Consider the following 19,571-nt stretch of genomic DNA (forward strand, 5'->3'; position numbering starts at 1 on the left):
TGCATTTGAAATGAAAATGGTTAGGTACAATGTCAACTGATGTTTATATGGGCAAAAACATGCAAATCCCCAAATTTCTCTGTTGATATTCACAGAGCTGATGACTATGTTTCAGGTCAGGACACTGACAGTGAGCCGAGGGTAATTTTTTGACTGCTGCTGCTGTAGGGTATTATAATAAAACTAGGGAATGTATTTATTTTTTATGTTATTCTTAATGGGAACACCACCGAAATTAAGAATTCCAATATGTTATTTGTATGGTCCAGGAAAGTTTAATAAATATTTGTGAACATGAGCTGCTCTCTCTCAAAGCCAGAAACCAGGGAAGTTAGTCTCAAACTTGTGACGTCATAGGGTATAAAATCTGGAGCTCCTTCATAGACAACCGATTATAACCGATTGAGCTTTATCCTATTGTAGTGCTCTCAGTTTTGAAATAGAAAATGAACACATATACTCAGAACAGTCCCCTGGTTGCTCTCAGTTACATCTACATCTTTCCCGATTTATTTTCTATAAAGCAGCTCCAGAGTTTATACCCTATGACAATACAAATTTGAGTTTAAGCACTCTAGTTTTTGGATCATGTTTACTGAAGTTTTTTGGACTATATTAGACCATAATAATCATTTTGAAAATGAGTGTAGTTCCCTCGTATATTAGTGATTGAGAAAATGATACTCCACATGTATAACTTCAAACAATGCATCCCATTTGAAATATAAACCAACAGAAAGACCTGGAGCAGATTTCATTAGATTTCTTGTAATCTCAGTTACATCAATCTATATTCATATAATTTAGCTTCATCCATCCATCTCTCTGTTCCTTTTGTGTCCGATTCTTTGACAGGATCAATCAATACTTTCCCCTGTCACTCTCTCACAGTGATTGGCAGTGCCTCTGGTGTGGAGCAGGGGAACAGGGATCTGATCTCTAATATATTCATTAATTTATTGATCAATTTGCTCTTTTGGGGGGGTTGAGAGGGAATAACAGCTTTAGGCTTTGGCCACCTGGTAACATGACCACCCACCCACAGCTTCAGAAGTTGAAATGTTTTTATCATTCTGCAGTGCTGCATCAAAAAATAGATTATCACAACAAAGCTGTGTTAGAAGAAAGACCTGAGATTAGCTCCAGTCAAAATAACTAACTCCTTTATTGACACTGGGTCATTTTTATCTAAACTGATTTAATATTATATCTCATATGATAGACTACATGGAATAAAGCATTACAATAATATGCCTTTTCTAACTATTTGATTATACTGGGAAGGGTGTGGGATCAGATTAGTGTCAATATGATTTTGATCTTTTGAAACTATGCCTTTGAATGTGCAGAAAAATTGTAGATGTAGAAACAAAACTGCCTAAATGCCTGAGTAAAATTTCTGAAATGGTGAAGTTACATCAAGACTGAGAAAAAGATAATTGCTTCTGTGATTGTTGGAGAACACATCCACAACAAAAAAGGTTAAATTCAGCATTCAGAGCTCCTACACTGCATTTAAAACTAAAATAAAAGACACATTTTTCAATTTATAAAATGAAATATTCTTCTATTTCAAGCATATTAATATGTTTGAAGTATTTACAAATATTTCTTAATTGTTTTTTTGTCCATAGAGTGCCCAAATTTTACAATAACGGAATATTAGGTTGGAAAATGCTCTGCAAGTGTAGCAGTCAACTCATTCATTACAGCTGTAAAAGTATTAGAGCTTGAAAGTGCAGAGATGTTGTGATGACTCACAGTATGATTCAGCTCAAGTCAAGTTCACTGAGAATCTGTGCGTCTGGCTGCTGTTTGTGTTTAGAGTGTGAAGGTTATAGCAGAGGTCTGAACTTTCTCACAGTCTGTGTGCTAGCCCGTCTGCGTATGTGTGTGTCCACGTTCATGGTCAGGACGAAGGGACAAAGAAGACAAAGAGACAAAAAGTAGAGGACATCTAGACGGTCAATGTAGGGTGCAAGGTGCAGGAGGAGGGTCCAACGGGAAAGGAATGGTGGGGGGTGATTGATGACCTGCAACCCTTTGACCTCTGACTCTGACCCCTGACCTCGACAGGAGGATTCAGGGTGCATGTCTGTGAAAACGGTTGGGGTTAGGGAGGAGGAGGTGGAGTCAGGACAGACAGATAGGGAGGTGGAAGAAGGAAAGGAGGTGTGGTCTCACAGTTAATTAGGGAGAGCTGGAAGATGAATAGCGTCCCGGCGGAGGGGTGAGGGCAACCAGGGTGTCACCATGTAGAGGGAAACACAAAGGATGGCCAGCCATTATGGAGAATGGTGCGTTAAATACGCCCATCCTTCTCTACTCCCTTCTTCGCTCCTTCCTCTCCATTTTTTGTTGACCTGTTTTGTGGACGGGTTGAGCTGCTGATCTTTTATCATGCAGATCCCACTGACAGTCTCAGTATACTTCTCACATTTATCATCAACATCAGCATCATAATGTGTCAAAATCTTCAAATGTGTTTCCAAAATACAACAATTTTAAGTATATGTCACCTCAAGGGGGAAAAAGGTTAGGCTAGGTTTATCTTGTAGTTCCAGGACTTATCTGAGTGTGGACTGAAATAAAGCAGGATGCTAACTGTCCTCAAAGCGTAATGTGTTTGGTGTAAAAAACAAGAGCACTACAGGTACTTTACACAATTATTTCAATTTTGGGTTCCTCTATACTTCGAGTTCAGTTATTTTTAAGAGAAAATAATATGTTGTTTTAATAGACAGCTGTACAGTTTTTGGTTTGGGTTAAGAATTTACATACAAAACCTATGATCAGCCACCAAAATATGATGCAGTCTTCTAGATTGAAATAAGCAGCAGCAGAATAAAAATAATCTCTAACAATGCAGCGAGGATATTAATGCATCAGTGATAATAACAACCCAATCTCCAGATAAAAACTTGGCATTGTACATTTCTGCAAACCATTGATATGTTACAATTGTACATTATAATGAAGTGGGTACATTGAAACTTCAACAACCAATCAACAACCTTGTGGTTAATGTGTGGTTGGTTACAGGCACAAAGACTACAAGGCGAGGAAAAGGTCATGTCTTGGCTTAAAATACCCAGGTTTGGAGGGCATAATAGCAGCAGAAAGAGCCGCAATAAATAAAAAGCCGCTGAAAACACAACAATAACTCGATAAATCACAACTGGTTTGGTTGTTTGTTGGTTTTGAATGATACAAATGAAACGCATAAATGTAACGTATTTGTGGTTTGAAGGAACGTACAATGCTAATATTTTCTTCTGGCAACTGGGCTGACTATAACACTCTGACAGCCCCCATGTGCATAGTGAAGCTTTTACTTGCGGTAGTACTTTTTGCTGAAAATATATACTTTAAATGCAGGACCAGTACTTTTATTAGGGTATTTCTTGCTATGTTTGTCTGTGTAAATTATAAGCAAACATACAAATAAACAAATATTCAGTAAAGAATGAATATGTACTTGGGTCTAAATGGATCGCTGTCAGTTTTTACAGATTTCAGCTATTCTTTCAATTCCTTACTATACTCGTTATTACACTTTACAAATCAAGGAACTTTCTGAAAAACCTAAATACAGTTCGGTACATGCTGAGTGTACTGTCAAAGGACACTGTTTCTATTTCCCTAGAACTGGTTCCAGATCATAGTTGTTTCCATTTAACGTCCTAGAATTGTTAAGAAATTAGAGGACCTCTTTGCAGCTTATTACAGTAGAACCTCTGGAAAGTAATGCTCCCTAGAGTAGAGAACACATCTACTGCTCATATATTTATAATATATATATTCTGAGGAAAGCAAAACACAATATGGCTCACACACATATGTTAATCTGGTAATGCTCAGTGCCTGTCCGAGCAGTGCATGGATGAATGGAGCCCCCCCAAACAGGCTGCAAACAAAAGGGACTAAGCGTAATAAGAAGGGGGACGAGGTGTGCTGAAACTCAAGGTCAACAGAATCAGCGATCAATACAGAGTATGGATCGACTGATGAGCGGTCAGCTGAGGATGCATGACACTTTCTAACATGATGGCGGGGCGGGTGAACAGATGAAGGGGTGGACAGCTATCCCCCCTGAGAGATAATGACCATGCACACACACACACACACACACACACACACACACACACACACACACACACACACAGAAAGAGAGGTAGAAAGAGACAATGAAGAAAACAGTACCTTGATCTTGATCTGTTATTTGGAGCAGTAACTTAACATTGGCCACCAAAAATACTGTTGTGTTTATGTTTGATTGGCTGGCAGGTGTTAATCGAATCATACATGCCGATATTGAATTTCAGGCAACCATAGCAACACTCTCTCTGCTTCGTGCTATGTTACCAGTTAGTTCTCATGGGTAAACTTAACAATGGCTTTAACTGGTAAAAGCAGACAAGGGGTTTATTCCAACAAGCGGGCTAGAGTCATCTTACCAGGGGATTCACTGATACTGAACACATAAGAGATTTACTAAATGAAAGCTGAGTAAAAGTAAAACCTAGAGCTTGGGAAAGGAACAGTGCCTGTGTCATTTGTGGAGTAACTTGACTCTTATGTCTTGGATAACTTTGCTAAGTAAAACCAAGGGCAGCTTTTTCTGAAGCCAGATCTAAAGAAGTCTGACTAACTCATCGCCAGATAGCTTCCTACATCCTGGACACATGATGTTACCTGTGAGAAATTAACTGGCACACAAGTAACGTTTTGTGAAATTAATGGAAAGGAATAGTGGTGATAAATGGGAGATAAACATGCAGAAATCAAAAACACGACAGTACGGGTCTGCAACCTTTTCCATGATGAGTGTTAGTTTACAAAGATGAAGATAATCGGTGTGTCAGTGGTGTTTGTTAAGCTTACGCATTTACAGTTACACTATTATTGGACATTTGGACAGTTGCCCTATTTCTGGTTTTCAGTCATTTCAATATTTCACTAATTCTCCTCTCAGCAGTTCTTGGGGACTAAATTAAGTTTTTAATCCTGGATACGATGGTGTCTTTATTCAGCTGTCCACCAAACAAACTTTTGCACTGTTGTCCTTTATGTATTCTTTATCTGTGAGTGGTTTCCCACATTAAGCAACACACTCTGATTTCTATAGCCTTATTTTCAGAGGTATGCAGTGCTTTAAACGTGCTACTATACACTTGACCCTAACACATCACATCTTCACAACAACATGCACATATGGTTTGGTCGCCTGCTGCAACAAACTTGACCTCCATTGTCCAGCTGGGCTTAAAAGGTCTGTTAGATTTGTTCTCCATTCTGCATGCAGATTGGTGGTTGTGGTCTCCTCTTTGTCAGGGGATTCGTGGTTAAAGCACCTGCGCTGTTGTACGGCAGCTCAAGCTCTCAGCATGAAGTGTGTTCTGTTTTTGGTAAATGCAGATTTAGCATGTGTCAAAATTAATTCATCATGCTGGCTTAATCTGTTTAAATCAGGCAATTTATAATTATGTGAACACACTGAGGAAATGTTTAAATCTAAAGATGTTTCACAAAATCCACAAAGTCTTCTTTACTCCACCATGTCTACATTTGCTCATCACACACACACCTACAGACTGCAGTTATGACTTCCCTTAGTTGCTTTCTTCATGGGTTAGTTTTGGTTCAGATGAACTGGTTCTAGCAAAAAGTGGTCTGACCATGAGAAGAAAGAGAAATCTCTGGCTGCAGTGATGAATGCTTCCTTATTGAAATGGCCATCTTGTTGACACATCCCCCTCACAGGGGGTGCAGGGCCACAGAGGGTGCTGAGGTCAATAGATCAATGAGATGCTGAGCGTGGGCTGAAGTGTGTGTGTGACTGCTGCCTATATCCCAGGATATATATGCATGTCTATTGTGCCTATATTGAACTGGGTGTCAGGAGGAGCAGTCAACCCTGCATCTGGACAGCCGAGGACTGACTGGGGTCAGCAGGCTGCATGTGCGTGTGTGTGTGTGTGTGTGCTGTAAAGGGACCTAACAATTGTTTGGGTTTTGGAGAGACACCCTTCACATATGAAGCCAAGACACAGACGCAGATTTATAATCTAATGAAACGTGTATTTCTGAATGGTTTGAGGCAGTTTTCAAACTAATGTGTCAGTTTTACTATTTTTTGGGGCTATTTTCTTTATTCTGCTATGGACTACTCTACACTGTGTGTTTAAAAACCCTTTTATCCCCTTCATATGTACACTTGGATGCAGTGTTAGGGTAAAGAATACAGCACATTATGGGAAACATGAGTTTAAGTTTTTATGATTGGATATTGTGATTGTTTTTGTTGTGTGCACCTTGTCTTATCTCCTTCCCTGTTTCTCCTCAGCTCCTCCTGAGTTCTTGCAGTGGCCCCAGTCTGTGTCCAAACCAGCAGGGGGCAGTGCTGTTTTCACCTGTGTGGCCCAGGGCGTCCCTGAGCCTCACCTCATCTGGCTGAAGAACGGCAAGGTCCTGATGCCCGGACACAACGTCAAGCTGACCAATAACAACAGGTAGGTGGCAGCAGGGATGTAAAGTGTATCACCTTTTCTTAGCTCTGCAGGAGCAGTATGGACAATCACACAGTTGAATGATCTTTAAAATTAAACATTAAAACAAATGCTGTTCAAAGAAACCAAGTAAAGCTTGAATCAACATGATTAGTCCAGTGTGATCCTGATGGGACAGTTACTGATAAGTTGTTTATCTAGCCTAAAAAGTATATGCAAGTAATTTCACCTACCTAAGAATCAATAAAACATGAAAAGCTGGTCAATAACAGTAACTGCAGGAGGTTTAACATGATATACAGACTACCCAAGTAACTGGACTGTGACAGAATACTGTCCTAGGGATATTTTGATGAAAATGAGAAGTTGGACTGAGTGGCAAAATCCCAATCTGTGCAGGTCACCACTAATATACAGCAGAGCCTTTTTTCAGTCCTGCATTTATCAGTTGTACCACATGGTGGCAGCGATGCATAGAGAGTGTGGAGCTACTGAGCCCTGATTGTCCTCTGGTGTTCAGTGTGTGGTCTATGACAAAATAATTACAAAGAAATTCAGTCCGTCCATTAGAATATTCAGTCTGTGCAGTATGTTTATGAATGCTGGCACAACCATATCTTTAGGTGTTGATGTTGAGTGCTTTGATATTATATTCAGTTTATTAAAGGAAATGACCCTTATAATGTGGGTGGAGGGTCCTTAGATTCTCACTAACTATCTAATCTCAAGAGGAAACTGTCCTCTTAAGATGCATCATTACATAATTATTTCATCATGTGTGCATCTTGTATGTGTTTATCCAGAGTGCATGCAGCAGATCACACAAGGAAATTTAATTGTATTTTACCTACTAACCAACCAATGCTAGAATACAACCTTTACCCAAGTTTGTCAACTGATTAAATGCCTTGTAATTTGGAAAACATGCAAGCACAGTATGCACTAAAGAGATATAGGTATTAAAACTAGTTTTGGACACGGGGTCTCTCATAAGATACCACTTCAAAATAAATTAAAAATGCTTTATTGCTTTAATTTATAGTGTGTTTTGGAGCATAATCCCAAACAAATTTGCACTTTTAAAATTTCCCTGTTGGGATGGGATGAAGTTATTGAGGTGAATTAAAGTTAATTAAATTCTTCACAAAGCAGACCTTTGGGCCACTTGCCCAATTTGCCCAGCTTTGAGCAGCAGCAGTAGTAGAAGGAACCATATGGGTAAAAGTTGGGAGAGTGAACAGCAGTAACAATAGCAGGAATGGAGGGAGTAACACAAGTATTGGAAGTATTGATACTGTATTTCTAATATGGTATGAGTGTTATTATTAGTATGTAGTCATCATAATAGTGATGGGCCTACTATAACTGTAGCTGGAGTACAGGTATTACTAGTGCAATGTTTAGTTGTACTCACAGTATTGCCTTCCCAGTAAATTGATACAGCTGTGTGTTATCTTCACAGCACTCTGGCTCTGACCCGTATCAGCTCAGATGATGAGGCCATCTACCAGTGCATTGCAGAGAACAGTGCTGGTACCAATCAAGCCAGTGCCCGCCTCGCCGTGGCCCAGGTGAAAGACCTGCCTGCCGCTCCCCAGGGCCTCAAAGCCAGCGTGCTGTCAACCAACGCCCTGCAGATCACATGGAGCCAGCCACCCGCCAGTGTCACTGAAAGCATCATCGGCTACGTCCTGCACATACGCAAGATAGGAGGTGAGTGTCAGCGCACATTCACAAGAGCAAGAGTCTACTTTAGAAAGATGCCATCTGAACTTCAAAATGTGTAGTCACAATAATTACTTAATTCTAATTCTGTGTGTGTGTGTGTGTGTGTGTGTGTGTGTGTGTGATTCAGAGCCTGACAGTCTGGAGCTGCAGGAAGCCATCAGTAAAGGTACTTTCCAGCATGATGTGACCAACCTGGAGCCAGCCACCACCTACTCCCTCTTCTTGAAGGCCTACTCCCCTCTGGGAGCCAGCCAGCAGTCCCACACTGTGGTGACTACAACACTAGGGGGCGGTAAGAACATGAAGCACTGACGAAACCATGAGGAGTTCATTTGTGCTCCTTCTCCTGAATCATGTTTGTCATTATTATTTTACATCACTGTGAATGATACTGGTCATCGACCAAAAAATGATGAAAAGAGAGAAGATCAGTGAGAATTATCTTTCAAAACAGTAAAGACAATATTTTGAAAAGTCAGGTATTAGAAATAAGACAAGTCATGTTGAAAGAAATAAGACTTAAATATCCTGAGATAGAATAAAATTCTCATCACTCTCTGTGTTCTGTCTCTGCTCTCTGTCCAGTGCCAACCGCTCCCACCTTCTTCACCAAAGTGGTGAACTCCAGTGCCGTGCAAGTCCTCTGGGAGCTCCCCAGTAAGGCTGGTAAGGCTGAGGGCTTTAGGCTGTCCTACCGCAGGGTCCCCCACGCTGACTTCCAGACGCCAATCCAGCTGCCCTGTCACGTCAATGCTCACACCATCGCTAATCTGGGTGAGTATAGGAATACAGAGCTTGCTTTGTCCTTGGACCACTTAATAAACAAATATTAATCATATTTATCTGTATATGTAATAAATCATTTGAAAGGTTTTCAGCCCAGCACAGGTCAGGTGTAGGCTGGGGTGTTTCTAAGATTTTAGGGCATTCAGGCATCAGCCTAAATCTCTGTCAGTCCTACCCTGGCACCTTTTTGATAAACCACTCCAATCCAATCCAACTTTATTTGTAAAGCACTTTAACCACAGAGTACCAAAGTGCTGTACAGAAGAATAAATAAAAGACAATAAATAAAAGACAAAACAGCTCGCACAAGGCATAAAATACAAGTAAAATAAATTAAGAGACATAAAACATTTGTAAAAAATAACAGCTATACAATAAAAACACACAATAAAATAAAATAAAACAAGCAATAAAACAAAAAAAAAAGTCAACGTCTTACAGGGTGTCAAAGGCCAGGGAGAAGAGATGGGTTTTAAGAAGAGATTTAAAAACAGACAGAGAAGACGCCTGTCTAATGTGCAGAGGCAGATCGTTCCACATTTTAGGAGCTGCCACAGCTCTATTTTGTTGCTTTTCTACTTCAAGTACAAAGAAATTCCCAGTGTTAATCTTACTGTAAATTAGTAAATGGTTGGCGGGCCACTGGGCACCTTATTGCAGGCCAATTCTGCAGTAATCTGAGAACCACTGGTGTAAGATCTTGCCCTCAGTCATGTTTTTCAGACAGAGTTTTCTCTCAGGTTGGGCACAACCTGTAGCTGACACATTCTAACTCCAACCATCAACCTATCGCTGAGCCTAATGATGTATAAAAATGAAATCTTGCCAGGTCAATACACTGAAAAACTGCTCCCTCCCACATTTTAATCAGCATGTACTATACAACAGGTCAGCACTGACAATAAGAGCTGCAGGTGCAATGAAAAAGAAATGAATAGAACAAAACATAAACATTTCCACGTTATACTAAGAAGATGTTGCTCACTCCTTGTTGTCTGAATAACAGCATCCACCTCTCCCTTCACATTTGTTTACTCAGTGACTCCTCCGGGCTCAATGCCTGTTACCATAACAACACACATGTCTTGGTTACTTACAAAACAATATGATTGAATTGGAATACAAGACATCAGCTTCACAGTGCCATCTCCCATTACTTGATTCTATTTCAGAGCCGAAATGTAACACCTCTCTGAAACACCAAATGCACAATTTGGACAAAATCTGGCACCACTGACTGTCAAATGTGTCGCATTGTTGATTATACTGTGGGCAGTAACTCGTCCCCCCTGTCTTTCAGAGCTTTTTACAGTTTTATTTAATAGGTCTCTTTATGGTCAGATATAGACTATATATGATTATCTAAAGATCTGCCTCTATTTGCCAGTCTGTCCATCAGTATGTCCTTTGCACACTTATGGGTAGGTACGTATAGTAATAGTGTCAAAGGTGAACGTAACAAGCGGACAAATCAACTGCAGCTTATCTTGGCAGTCCCAGAGGTTTATGTTATTCCATAGAAAGCTGTAAGGAAGGACAGCAGGTCAGCTGAGCATGCAATAATGTGTAATTACTTTAAAGGCTAACATACAATTCAACAAGAATTGAGTATCATAAGTGAATAGTAAAATGTTTTGGTTTAGGTGAAAGCAGCTTACAGCACCCACTGTCTTAAAATGTTGCTTGTAATTAGTGCCAAATTACATAGATCTTTTTAAGAGTTCTTTCAAACGTCCCAGAACATTATAAGGAAACTACAGACCTGTAAAGTATTACCACTTTTATTTATGGCATGTCAACATGTTTATTTATTCTCTCTACTTAGGGAAAACACTATAAAATCAAGATGATTAAAAATGAAATAGTCATAGCTGACCATGAGATCATATTTCCTGTCAAGCTGCAGCTTAAATAAAGGCTGAATACTAAAGGGTTATTGACAGAATAATGAGCCTACAGATATGCCTGAATAACTCTGTCTGCCTATTATCAGTCAACCTCTGCTCCTTTACTCATCTCTAACAACTGTTGTCAACGCTCTCCCTAATTCACTGAACACGCATTGATCCTCACAGCAGAAGTGCAGTCAATGACAATCATATTTCATGTGCCGCATGACAATCGCCTCATTGGTTCATCATTTAGTAGCACTGGATGTAATTGAAAGTGTGGCGCAGTGGCTCAACATACACATCATGTCTTGGTCACAACAGGCAGCATGCAGCAGGTGTTTTAAGGAATGGATGCTAAATACCATTTCTGTAAAAAGGATAGTGCCACTTACTGATTGAGTCAGTTAAATTCACAGCATGAAATACAATCACCAGTAGAAAGGAGATTGTTAAATGGGATATCAGTGATCCAGAAAGCCATGTAATGTGAGAACAAGATGATGTGATGTGGTTTAACACAAAGACACAGTTGGGTTTTGTCACATAAAATGTGAGATTATAATGAATAACCTGGAGATAATTAGTGTGTGCACTTGCAATCCCTGCACCACCAATCCAATAGCCAGTGTGTGGGTTTTGTAGTAACAGGTAACTTGAGTATGATTGTGCTTAAAAATGACGCACATCCTCAGCGGAGACAGTCACTTAAATTAAGACACAAATCTTTTCCCCTTTAAAAACATTGTTTCCAACTGACTGACTCTGTGTGGGGGCCTTCTGTTTCAGATCCAGGCGCAGTGTATGAAGTCAAACTGGTGGCCTACAATGGAAACGGGGAGAGTGACTGCGCCAAGAGGCTGGTGTCGCTGGCAGAGGAAGGCTCAAGTGACAAAACCACTGGTGAGTGTGATCACAAACTGTGTCCTGGAACAGCTTTCAGCAGTACTGAGAAGGAAAAGAAATTGTATCATTAATTCCATATCACCCCCTTTTTTTTTTTTTTTAATTCACGCTCGACTGAAAATTAGAAAAGACCAGCATTTCTTTGAAATATATATAACCTTAAAAAGAGATTTCATATGACATCTACAAGTCAGAAACTGTTAAAATATATTATACAAGTGAAATATAATGAATTTAACCTAGTTAATATATTATTAAATAGATACAACAAACACCTAATATCCCAGTTATGTAACAAAGTAGAAAACTCAGAAAATGATTTGGCAGTCCATGTCAGAGGTCAACATTTACTATTAAAGGTATCTTTTTTAAGCCACAAATCTGTCTGAAGCACAAAACATATACATCACATTATAGATAAATCAAAAATGAATTAATATCACAGGATAAGTACTTCTTACAAGTTCTTTTAGCTGCTAGAAGAAGCTCTAAAACTGAAATGGCTGCCAGACAGGGACCACCAGACTGCAACTGTCAATTAAGTTATTGTATGAAGTGCCTGAACTTGGCCTTTAAACCATAATATCAGCAATGTGTAAAACACTGGAAAAAGCTGACCGTTTATGTGCCAAATGTTAGTTTGGCTGCAGCTCAGATTTTTTTTTTTCATTTTGAGGATATATTTCATTAGTGCCATGTTTGCTTCCAGGAGAGAACAGTCTGTGTCAGTGCAGGGAAGGAGAGGCCTCTCTTGGCAGCATCGTCATTGGCATCCATATCGGCACCGCCTGTATCATCTTCTGTGTTCTCTTCCTCATGTTTGGATATCGCCGTAGGTAAGTACCAATACACTGTACATCCTTTTTACTATGTATTTATACACTATCATGAGGTATTGTTAAATCATAACCCACTTGATTATATATCATGTTTACTGTGATACAGAAACCTGAACCGGACTACATCATTGATCAATAGGATGGGCTTTTTAAAATTCTGCACTTTCATGAATTATTCTTTTGTTCTGCTGATGTAAAGTTATACAGAGTGTGCACTTATAGATGGAACCTGTTTTCAGTCTGTTTTGCAGTAAAGGGACTCAGGACAGCTGGTCTGTACCGAGGGACAGCACAGGACACAACGGCATCCCTAAAGATGGAACAAACCGCCCCAGAGTAGAGCCGGTGCCTCAGGTAGTCACTCCGAATATGCTGGTCATAGCTTCATTTATTAAGCATAGAGTCATTACCATTTCAAGTATTTCTCTTGGGGTAGGAACTTGGAACAAAGTATTATATTTGAAAATTATATTTTAAAAAGTTTGAAAATCTCGATGAGAAATTGTTAAAGTAACCTCCTGGTTACTTCAAGATCAGGAATAGCCTCAGGTAAGCTGCCTTACTAACGGCTATTCATAGATAGTGGTTTGGAATGATGTTCTGACATTCTGCCATGTGGACACATTAAAAAGGGGGGTTCTCGGTATGTTCTCAGAACTATGAAAAAAATCCTCTAGGTCAAAAATACCCATAAAAATTATCGATATTTTGTTGCAGTGCTTGTGCATGTCATAAAAAGTTCCATATTTTAATGATATCTGATTTCCTGTCTTTGTTCTCTCTTGTCCTGTCTTGTCCTGTCCTGTCTCTTCCTGTTAGCAGGTGGTCTGTCCAGCGCAGTACCAGGTCGTCATTGAGCAGCACTTGTCAGGTTTGCCTGGCACGGACACTGGCTAACACTGGTCAATGATATCAACACCAACATCCCTTTCCTTCTCCCCCCAACAGTCTACTCACTTATGAAACCCAAGCCTCCCATTAATGAGCACCCTCTGTGCCCTTTGATAGGGGTCAGTCATAGGTTTCTTCACCCCAGACCTGCTGCTAATAACCTGAAAGTAGCCTCCATAAAACTGTGACAGAAACCTGATAGAGCTATCCTAGTCTTTGCCATCCCACCCCCATCCTCCAATTCTACCTCAAACCAAAGCTTATTGCCTTTATTGCCTGTGCATGTGCACATGTGCATGTAGAAAAAGCCTTCAAAGAGCATTGCCACTCCAGATAAGGTCTTGTCACATTCTTCTTGCATGCACACCACAAACACTCATGTCAGTTTTTTTCCAGTAGGAGTCTGTTCCATAACCAAAATATTATATTTCTCAGATCTCCTCTGGTAAGCTGACATGTGAAGATTGTGCACCATGGTGTTAAAACCTCAAATTAAGCCATTATTAGTCTGTTGTGACAGAACTCTAGACTTTGCCTTCAGTTCCTCTGCAATAAGAAAAGGAAGAAACATAGTGGCCTTTGCAAACGCCTTATGAGGGGGAAAGTCGGATTAAAAATGATTGTCTATCACCATATGAGCCATTTAGAGGAACAACGTAAACAGGCATTCTTTATTCAACCCTTCCTCAACCAAAAGCTGCATACCTCCAAAGAAAGCTACCTCAGTTTTACAAGAATGTCTGAGCCATACTTGAGGCCGATTTTAGCCTGATTATGCAGCGTGTGCTAGCCTACCTCAACCAAAAAATACTGACACCCTTTACCTTCAGCAACCACTTCCTCGACCAGTGCCAGTGATCCGTGCCAGTCGCCAACCAGGACAGTCCAAAGAGTGCTCACCAGGATGACTACCAGGGAGAGCGTAACTGTGGCAGAGCCTGAGTTCCACTGCCACAAGCCTTAGTGAATCGGAGATCGACAAGAGCCTTAACGACCTCCTCTTCAAGCCAGGTCACCTTTTGTTTCCGTCAACACTGCCAGTTTTGGTGGAAATCTCCAACTTTTCTGATCTCACATCAGCAGACATTAAGGAGTACATGAAGTTTTGCCTCCTTGATTACTCTTGCTCAACTGTGTGGCTATTCATGGCTCTCAAATACCCACGAGGATCCATCTCCAAAGACATATTTGTGCAGAGAATGTGGCTCATGGAAAATATGGACGTCAAAGAATGTTTTGTGAACCCTTTAAGCAATGCATTCAATTTTTTTTTTCCATGAAGCCCATCAAAGAAAACAACATCAAACTAACAGGATGCTTCTTTGATCTGCACACCTGCAAACCTGATAGCGTACTGATGCTAAGCCAAAAAACTACTGCTTGAGGCCATGCTGCCAAGTTCACTCTCCAGATGCCAAATCGGTTACCCTGGGACCTCGATGACACTGAGTTGGCGGCGAAATAAGTTTTAAGGTGACACGTGCCTGAATGCACGGATGAGGCTCGTGTTTCACCGTGTCAGCCTATCCAAAAAGTTCTTCTATGAAAACCAAGCTGAATGATACCCAAAGATGTAAACATTTTGATGGTTTTCCTTTTTTTCCTTTGAGAAATTATTTTAAGAGAGAATACATTTACTTAAAATTTTTGGATGTTCCTGTTTGATAGGGGTCGCCTGTGTGAAAAGTGCTTTAACTGAACTCAAGCCAAAAAAAAAAAATTCTCATGATTTTGTTGTCATTTTTTTTTTAAATAATACTTTTCATATCCTTAAGTTTGGTCATTCCAGGTGCACCCCTTCAACATGGAACCCTTTATTTTGTTGACAACTTTTAACTTCTAGTGAGCGACCAAATGAAGATGTCAGATATTTTGAAAGACTTTCTATGTCAATACTATAAGGAATACTTGCTTTCTTTTTTAAAGTAGTTCGATTCTTGCCAAATATTTAGCTATCTTAAAGAAATATCTAACCAAATACCTCTACATTTTTAACATTCAGAGTCTTTACCTTTACACCTCCTCATAACCAAAGCACAGCAACACGCTTGTGAGCGTGATTATATACATGTGTGTGAATGACGAACAATAGGTGAACCTTGAGGGCAGCAGCTTTGAGAAGAAACCAAAAGTTAGATTTAAAAAAGTTGCTTTTGACCCTAAGCTTTTTCTACAAAGCCTTCCAAAGAACACAACTGCATTTAAAGTCCAGCTGATAATGAATTCCACATTTTATTCTAACAAAACAGTGCCCAAAAAGGAGAAATTAATTTTGCATGTCTCAAATAATTTTGTTATTGTTTCTATATTCTTTACTTATAATGTCGCCTTTTTATCACTGACACTGACTAACCCACCTAGTTGCCAGAAAAATATTTGCATTGTACATTTCTGCAAACCACTGATATGCTACATTTGTATGTAATTATGTAGGGGATGCAGTGAAACTTTACATTTTAACAACTCTGTGTTTAATGTGTGCCATTTTAAACAGAGATAGTGCCATATGGAAGATCTGCCATTATGCGGTCTTTGCTTTTTTACACCTAACTAAATACATTATGCTGCCCTCACTTTGATATAATTTTGTCTGCAAACATGCATGATTGATTGTGATTTCAGATGGACTTTAAAAAAAGGTTTCCCTACTGAAACCCTGAAAATAATGCTTTGAACCAGGGTTTCAACCATTGCTTTACGTCTTGGCTGAAGAAACTCACATATCTTTAACCAAAAGTGTGTTTTGCCTCAAGCTTTAATGGTCCTCAAGGTTTATCTTTACCCTTTCCTAGTATTTTAGCTTCACTCAAAGCAGAACTTTATAAAAGATAAGGGCTTTTCCCCTTGTCTCCTTTCTGACATAACTAAAAGCTGTTAACCAATGCGATACCAAAAAGTGTATTTGATATGGAAGACCTAAAAAGTCGATGTGTTTTTTGTAGTGTGAAGTGTGTAGTGGTTAAACTAGTTTTTAAAATGGAAAGCATTTGTTGCTTCTGTTTGGAACGATTCATTTCTCTGTCTCTTTTCATTTGAGTCTTATGTTCTTCCTGCTGTGCACAGGAAAAATTGCCAAAGCAAATGTTTGCTTTTTTTGAAAAAAGTTTTTATTGTTATTATTATTATTATTATTAGATCTCATAACATTAATTATGATCATTTCAACTGTTTTCTTTTGTTGACATGTGTACGGATGATATGATTGTTAGGATTACTTGATGATGGCCTTTGAGCAAGTGATGTGAGTTTTCCAGAGACACTAAATTTAAGACTGGAGATTTCTTGAAGCCAAACTCACGTTCTGCCCTGAAGAGCCAGCGACTAGAAGAAAATGAACCTCAGAAAAAGGAAAAAAAAAAAAGTAGGACAGTAGAGACTGGCTGCTAGTACCAACGAGAAACAATGCTTTAATGATTATAAGTGCTTCTCTGTTCTCTAAGCTTTCCACTGGTGTAATGTAGCCAACTGAAAACCTAAAGCTTTAAACTGTTGTGATTGAGGCCCCGTCCTCGGTCTTTGGCCAAAATGAAAATGTTTGGAGGTACAGGACATGACTATAGATAAGCTGGAAACAGAGATCAAGCTGTGACATGGAAGGGTTTGACTGTACACAAAATGGTGTCAGTTCACACAAATGACTAAAAAACCTCATAGTTGTGTTTCCCAATGTTTTTTCCACTAATCCAGTAAAATGGAAGTGGACAGAATTTCTGTAGCTTTAAACTAGACAGTGCAACTTTTGAAAGAAAAAAATTGAGATACCACAAGCGGTAAGAGGGCGATAAATGTTTTTTGGTGATTTGTTTGAACTGACCCTTTGGTGTTATTTATTTATTTATTTAGCCTACAAGTCCCTGCTGTAAGTCTTAAAGTTGTAAAGGTAATTACAAGACAACACCAGTTCTTTGCCATGGACACCGGTGGTGCTCATATGACAAATTAATTGCATATTTATTGTCAGGCAAATCCTGATGGTACTGAGTGTCCATAAGCTACTCTTCTTTGAAGCAATGTGTTTCTGTTGAGTTCTGCATATAAACCAAATAACTTATTAAGAAATGTATGATAATGAGCACAGAAGAAACTTCACTTTAAAGCTAAATCTGGTGTCAAGTTTTACATTTTTACATAATTATTAAAGTGTGATAGTTTAAATTAAGAAAAGAGCTAAAATTACCTGCTAACTTTGAACTCTCTGATTCCTGACAAACAGCTTGGGCTCTTGGTGACTGCTCTATCTAAATGTCTGACCTGACCTTTGCCTTTTTCTCCTTCTTTGATCACATTCCAACATGCCTAAAACCAAATAAAGACTTTTTGCCTAATTAATGTTTCTCTATTTTACTTTTGTTAGCATTTAGCAGATGAATGGTGGAGTAGGTGATACCAATGTACCACCTAGCGTGTGCTGAGATCCCTTAAGCCCAGTTCAGATCGAAGATTTGCAATGAGACAAGCTGAAACAGGCAACTCCTTGCAATGCGCCGTTCTGCAGTGTTCTAAAAACCTGCTGGTTCACACCATTTCAACTAGATGAGATGGTGTATCATCTCTATGCAACAACTCTTTGTACCTAAGTTCTGATTTCCAGCTTTTCAAGCTTGTTTTGTGGCTAAATATAATTTGTTGCTTCTTAAAATATGAATGATTATGATAGTGAGATACTGGCTAAAGTTGCATTTGTAGTAGTAATGAAATAGCAAAAACATAAACAAAACAAGCATGAGATACATGAGATACAGCACATACAACGAGTACCAGCAGCAACCCACTGTCCACCACTGGCACACCTGTCCCGCCAAGTGAACACAAGTCATTTTGACTTGACCAGTGGACTTCACTACAAGATGACTGGCTGTTGAAACAGGTGTAAATCAGCCACTGGCGATTTGACTGGCAGAGCTGCAGGTTACACCATCAGCCAACTTGAGTTGAATTCAGACTGGCCAGTTCATACCGCTGCAACTTTTCTCTGCAACGTTCTAAAACAGTTTCGTCTCATCGCGAATCTTTGGTCTGACCTGGGCTTTATATTGACAGAAAGATTACATACATACTGTGGCATTGTTTGTGCCCACTGTTTAAATGAGGTCTGCTCATGACATCATGCATCAGTTCACATACCAGCTCTGGACTTTCAGTGAAAATGAGCTGCGAGTTTGGTTGTAATCCCTCCTTATGTGTTGTTATGGCCATCCAGACAACATGTGTTTGGTTGGGTTCATTCTACATACTTAAAGCCCCTACAAGGAACTTTAATTTTGAGTTGATTTTGGCGACCCTGTGGACAAAAGCAGTAGTGTTTTGCAGGAATGAAGCCTACATTTCCCATGAGCTCTAGCGCGTATTGTCATAAAGACGCTTACCTGGCTCGCGCATGTGTTTGTTTTGGGGATGAATGAAATAACAAGACGGGAAAACTTTGCCCTCGTTCCTATCGGGGATCCCAGCTCACCTCTGCCGCGCCCCAGCTCCACCTCTCCTGCGTAAGCGCCACTGCCGCTGGGGTAAACGCAGCGGTATGGATAAAAGCCCGTTTGGCGAACACTTCCACGGCTTCTTGGACTGAGTATGGAGCGGTGCCTTGCCTCTTTATTTCTCGGCACTCGCTGGACCCTGTCGGCGCCTGGCTGGTACTGTCATCGGCCTGGATGAGGTGTTCCAGCCCCGCGGCCCCTGCTCTCCTCATCCCCGCTGGCGCGGGGTGAATCTGCGCAACCTGTGGCCTCTGTGTGTGGCTCCCTGGACAGCTAACGCCGTGGACCCGCCAGCTCCTGCCAGGATTGGGCAGGTAAATGCTAGATCGCTAGCGAACAAAACATTTATCCTGAAAGGATTTCCTGACTGATTGGGTTTTCTCTGTGTGACTGAGACGTGGCTGACTGTTGGTGAGTCCAGTGCTTTCACAGAACTTTTACCCGATGATTGCTGCTATTTTAACTCCCCGCGGACATCGGGTCGAGGAGGAGGAATAGCGACTATTTATAAATGTAAGCAGCTAGGTAAGATGCAGTGTGCCGTCT

The 19,571-nt window shown here is 40.0% G+C and overlaps 1 protein-coding gene across 2 annotated transcripts in view; it reads left to right on the plus strand.

Annotated features, from left to right (window-relative positions):
* si:ch211-57n23.4 (immunoglobulin superfamily DCC subclass member 3) overlaps positions 1-17,873 on the plus strand; it is a 34,433-nt gene extending 16,560 nt beyond the window's left edge. The window contains exons 7-14 of one of the 2 annotated variants that reach the window (XM_050035302.1): positions 6,347-6,512; positions 7,972-8,222; positions 8,365-8,529; positions 8,823-9,011; positions 11,702-11,815; positions 12,528-12,654; positions 12,897-13,011; positions 13,477-17,873. In XM_050035302.1, the coding sequence (XP_049891259.1) occupies positions 6,347-6,512; positions 7,972-8,222; positions 8,365-8,529; positions 8,823-9,011; positions 11,702-11,815; positions 12,528-12,654; positions 12,897-13,011; positions 13,477-13,554 (1,205 nt within the window). In that variant the 3' untranslated portion in view covers positions 13,555-17,873. The remainder of the gene's footprint in view (positions 1-6,346; positions 6,513-7,971; positions 8,223-8,364; positions 8,530-8,822; positions 9,012-11,701; positions 11,816-12,527; positions 12,655-12,896; positions 13,012-13,476) is intronic. The other variant, XM_050035303.1, reaches the window with a different exon arrangement.
* The last annotated feature ends 1,698 nt before the right edge of the window (positions 17,874-19,571 follow it).

This window comes from Epinephelus moara, chromosome 22 (genome assembly GCF_006386435.1).
Source record: "Epinephelus moara isolate mb chromosome 22, YSFRI_EMoa_1.0, whole genome shotgun sequence".
In the NCBI taxonomy this organism is placed as follows: domain Eukaryota; kingdom Metazoa; phylum Chordata; class Actinopteri; order Perciformes; family Serranidae; genus Epinephelus; species Epinephelus moara.